This window comes from Vitis riparia, chromosome 1, assembly GCF_004353265.1.
Source record: "Vitis riparia cultivar Riparia Gloire de Montpellier isolate 1030 chromosome 1, EGFV_Vit.rip_1.0, whole genome shotgun sequence".
Taxonomy (NCBI): Eukaryota; Viridiplantae; Streptophyta; class Magnoliopsida; order Vitales; family Vitaceae; genus Vitis; species Vitis riparia.
The window spans coordinates 960,794-964,761 of record NC_048431.1 but is presented as its reverse complement, the minus strand read 5'-3'; the positions used below and the strand labels follow the sequence as shown (position 1 = coordinate 964,761).

Here is a 3,968-nt window from a genome sequence, read left to right as displayed (position 1 = left end):
TTGATATGTTTATTTAATTATGCAAAAATGATCCGTTTACTTAATTGTATTAAAATGACATGATTCAATCTATTTATGATCCATTTACTAGCCAACCTTTTTATCAGTACATGTTTAACTCATATAAATTTATTAATTTGATATAATTTGGAATTGTAAAAAATTTAAAATAAATTTTTAAATGCAAATATTAAATAGTTAAAAAATTATTAACTAAGTATCCGTTTGGATACACTTTTAATTTTCTATTTTTACTATAACAAAATAACAACCTTATATAAAATCCAAGCCCTCTTAAAGACTTGTATTGACAAGTTAATGGTTTTAAGAACAATTTAAAAAATTAGTTAATTTCACTTATTTGGACTTGAAAAAATGAAGTATTTGATAAAATTTCAAAATAATGCAAACTAAGCATATTAAATCCAATATAAAAAATGAGAGTGAAGTTGACATTTAAAAAAAAATGAAATATAAAAAAATTATTACTATCACAAATTTACATTTTTTTAAAAATAATTTTTAAAAAAATTATATATATTTTTGTAAAAGATGTTCTACTTTTTATATAAAAGTAACTATAATTTCTATTTTTAAAGATTAAAGCTTCAAATCTTTTAGTACTTAGTTTTCAGATATTTTAGTTGAAGATGATATTTGAGTGAAACATTTTCCTCCCAAATGAATTGATTGTTTCCTATTCCTACTCAGTAAAATCCTAGTGTCTTTTTACTCGGACATCAAATGGAGGCTGATATCATTCTTGATGATGATTCCAAATATGATTCATAAGAAGATGGTGTGAAGTTAAAAGTTTAGAAAATACTTTGTCATGGATGTTGCTATTATTGGAAGCTTATGGATTTTAATCTTTTCCAAAATTTTCTATGTTAAGTCTTTGTATCTTTGTCCCTTATCCATCTCTATACTCTAGGCGAAAATTTTAAGTGTGATTATTACTTAGTTTGCCCTATTTAGGATAATGAATGTAGAACTTATAAGAGTAGCATGTGGAGTACTTTTATTGCATCAATTTTGCAGTGAAGGGGTAAGTGTGGCTGCGTCATTTTTTTCATAGATTCTTTAGAAGTATCCAATCATCCCCACTTTAGGTGTTTGATACATGACCGAGATTCACTTAAAATATGACATTCAAGTCTTAAGAGTTTACAAATCGTATAGAATTGTAAGCCTAGAATTCATATTTCTTACAAACTTGCTAGATCTTGAGATAGAGCAATCATGACATTTCAGATAGGGTCGAATATATGCATATCAGGTAGTAAAGGAATAGCAATCCAATAGTACATTTTGAGGAATTTGAAAGAAGCAAATGATGAATTCATGTAGTTATACAGACCTGATTCTTGATCCACTGCTGCATGTCACAGAAGTAGTATATATGGTCATGAAAGATCTTCCACCAACTGGCCCTGCTTATATGAGCCAATATGCGGAATATGGCGGACCAAATGGCGAAATTTACCCCCGTTTTTTTCCAGCGCGGTCACAAATGTTTGGGGCATATCGAACAGGTGCAGCTCTTGGAGGTCCCTGCACCTTTCGATACCTATAGGGACACACGCCAGCTTACTGCAGAGCGCTATGATCATCTTTTGTAGGTGAGGCAATGTGCCTTCTTGCATTATGATATACGTCAGCTGTTCCAATTTCTGAAGGTCTAATATCTTAAGCTTCTGAAAATTTTCCGACTTGAACACCAACTGGGTTCCAGTGTATGCATCGAGTAACTGCAGTTCCACCAGATTTTGGAGGTCTTGAAGAGCTTCAATCGGGTTATCTCGTGTGAGTGAAGACCATTTTAGGCGTATTCTCACCAGGTCATGTAGAGAAGATACCCACTGTGGAAACCTTTCCAAGGGCCCTTTGAGGTACAAGCGTTGAAGAAGGGGCGGGGGATTGGTCATTGCATCAAGCTCTAGAGGCACCTCCATATTAAGAGATGTCACATTCAAGGAATGGAGTTTTTCCATCTTCCCAATTGCATGGCACAAGCTCGTCCCATCTTCTTTTGCCAGCTCTACAATGCCCAGCTTCCTCAACTGCGTAAGATTTTCGAGCCCTTGTATCATTCTGTGCTGCCGACTCATTCTGTGCTGCCCGCTCGCCTTTACAAATGATAGCTTTTGTAGGTTCTTCAATGCGCTGAGCCTCTTTGGTGCCTTGAACCCCTGAACAATATCAAAAGGTAGGACACTTTCCATATTGTAGTGATAAACCAGCAGATGACGAAGTTTCTCCAATTGTAGGACTGCTTTGGTACCTTCGTTACCAGAGTCTGCTTAAGATCCAAGGTCTCAAGGTGCCGTAGGTTCCTCAGAGAATTGGGGATGCTCCTTATATTTGTATTCCTCAAACTCAAGTACCTCAGTAGCAGAAGATCTTTAATTACACTCGGAAATTCCTCCAAAGAAGCACCCTGTATATCCAAAACCTTCAATAGTTTTAAATTGGAACCAATCTTCACTCTGCCTCTACTGGAACTGATGAAGGTTCGAAGATGGGGCAGATCCTGAGGCGCATCAATGTCTTTCTTCTGGATGGATAATCGCCGGGTTTTGGCAGTAAAGTTTCCTTCTGGTCCTGTATAAACAGTACAGAAGTTCTCCTCATGTGAGACTGAGAGAATCATCTTCATCATGAGACTATGAACTCCTACATTTTTTGGCCTTCCATCGAAATCCATTTCATTGACCTTTATCAGACTCCTGTCAATCAGCTCATTCAGATACTCTTCCCCAACCTCTTCAACCGTTTTGCTTGCTTTCTCTGTTACAAACCCCTCAGCTATCCATAGCCGAATTAGTCTTCCTCGGTTAACTGGGCTATTCTCAGGAAAGATGCTCATGTACAAGAAACAATACTTGAGATGGTAAGGTAAATCGTTGTAACTTGCAGACAACACTTCCATCAAATATGAAAGGCCACCACTGCTCAATTCAGATTCAAGGCTATCATGCAATTTGTGCCACACATTTGGAGTTTGAGGCTTAGTAGACAAGAATCTACCGATTTCAACAATCCCAAGTGGTAATCCATCACATTTCTGTAAGATTGATTTGGACATTTCCTCCAAGCCTGAAGGACATCTGCCATTACTTGAGAAAGCTTTCTTATAGAAGAGTTCCTCAGCCCTTTGCGGTGACAGTGGCTGAAGCTTGTGGATATGAATAGAATCATCATATCTGCAAGAATTAGCTATATCGCCTCTCCTTGTAGTGATAATTATTCTACTCTTTCTATCCACTGGCAAGACACATCTAATGGATTCCCAAACATATTTTGCCCATAAATCATCAACAACTATAATATACCTTTTGTCGCAGAGGACTTTCCGCAGTTTTTGAGTCAGAGCAACCGTGTCTGCCCCCTGTGTGATTGAACATTTGAAGTTCTCTACTAACAAACTCCAAAAGATTTCACGTTCGGTTTTGGACTTGGAAGCAGTGATCCAGGCATGACGATCAAACTTCTTCTGCACACCCTCATAAACTTTGCGGACTGTAGGGACCCATCCCTGATGACACGTGGCACACGTCCCCTGACGACACGTGGCACGTGTTCCTACCCGGAATATCCACATCCGGATTCCCCCAAGAGTACACGTGGCGCGCTTTCCTATCCGGACCACCTCCATCACTCATCCGGCGACCTTCATGTCCCACACGGATACGTTCATCCCGGACCACCTCCATCACTCATCCGGCGACCTTTCATGTCCCACACGGATACGTTCATCCCGGACCACCGCCATTACGCATCCGGCGACCTTTCATGTTCCACCCGATATGTTCATCCGGATCGCTGACCAGACTAAGCGTGCCTCACTACGTCATTCTGATATCCTGTCACAAATCATATTCTGATACCTGCAGAGCGAAAAGACAGAAGTGACAGCTAGTCACTTCCCGTTATCTCTGACAGCCGTTTCGTAGGATGAGGATGTC

At 38.7% G+C, this 3,968-nt stretch overlaps 1 protein-coding gene across 1 annotated transcript; it reads right to left on the bottom strand.

The window, feature by feature from the left end:
* Positions 1-1,406: 1,406 nt before the first annotated feature.
* Positions 1,407-3,480, bottom strand: LOC117914461 (disease resistance protein RPM1-like). Its single transcript, XM_034829813.1, has 3 exons — positions 3,445-3,480; positions 2,285-3,391; positions 1,407-2,192 (listed from the first exon to the last, which is right to left on the bottom strand). Exons 1-3 carry the CDS (start codon positions 3,478-3,480, stop codon positions 1,407-1,409), a joined length of 1,929 nt encoding a protein of 642 aa, XP_034685704.1.
* Positions 3,481-3,968: the final 488 nt, after the last annotated feature.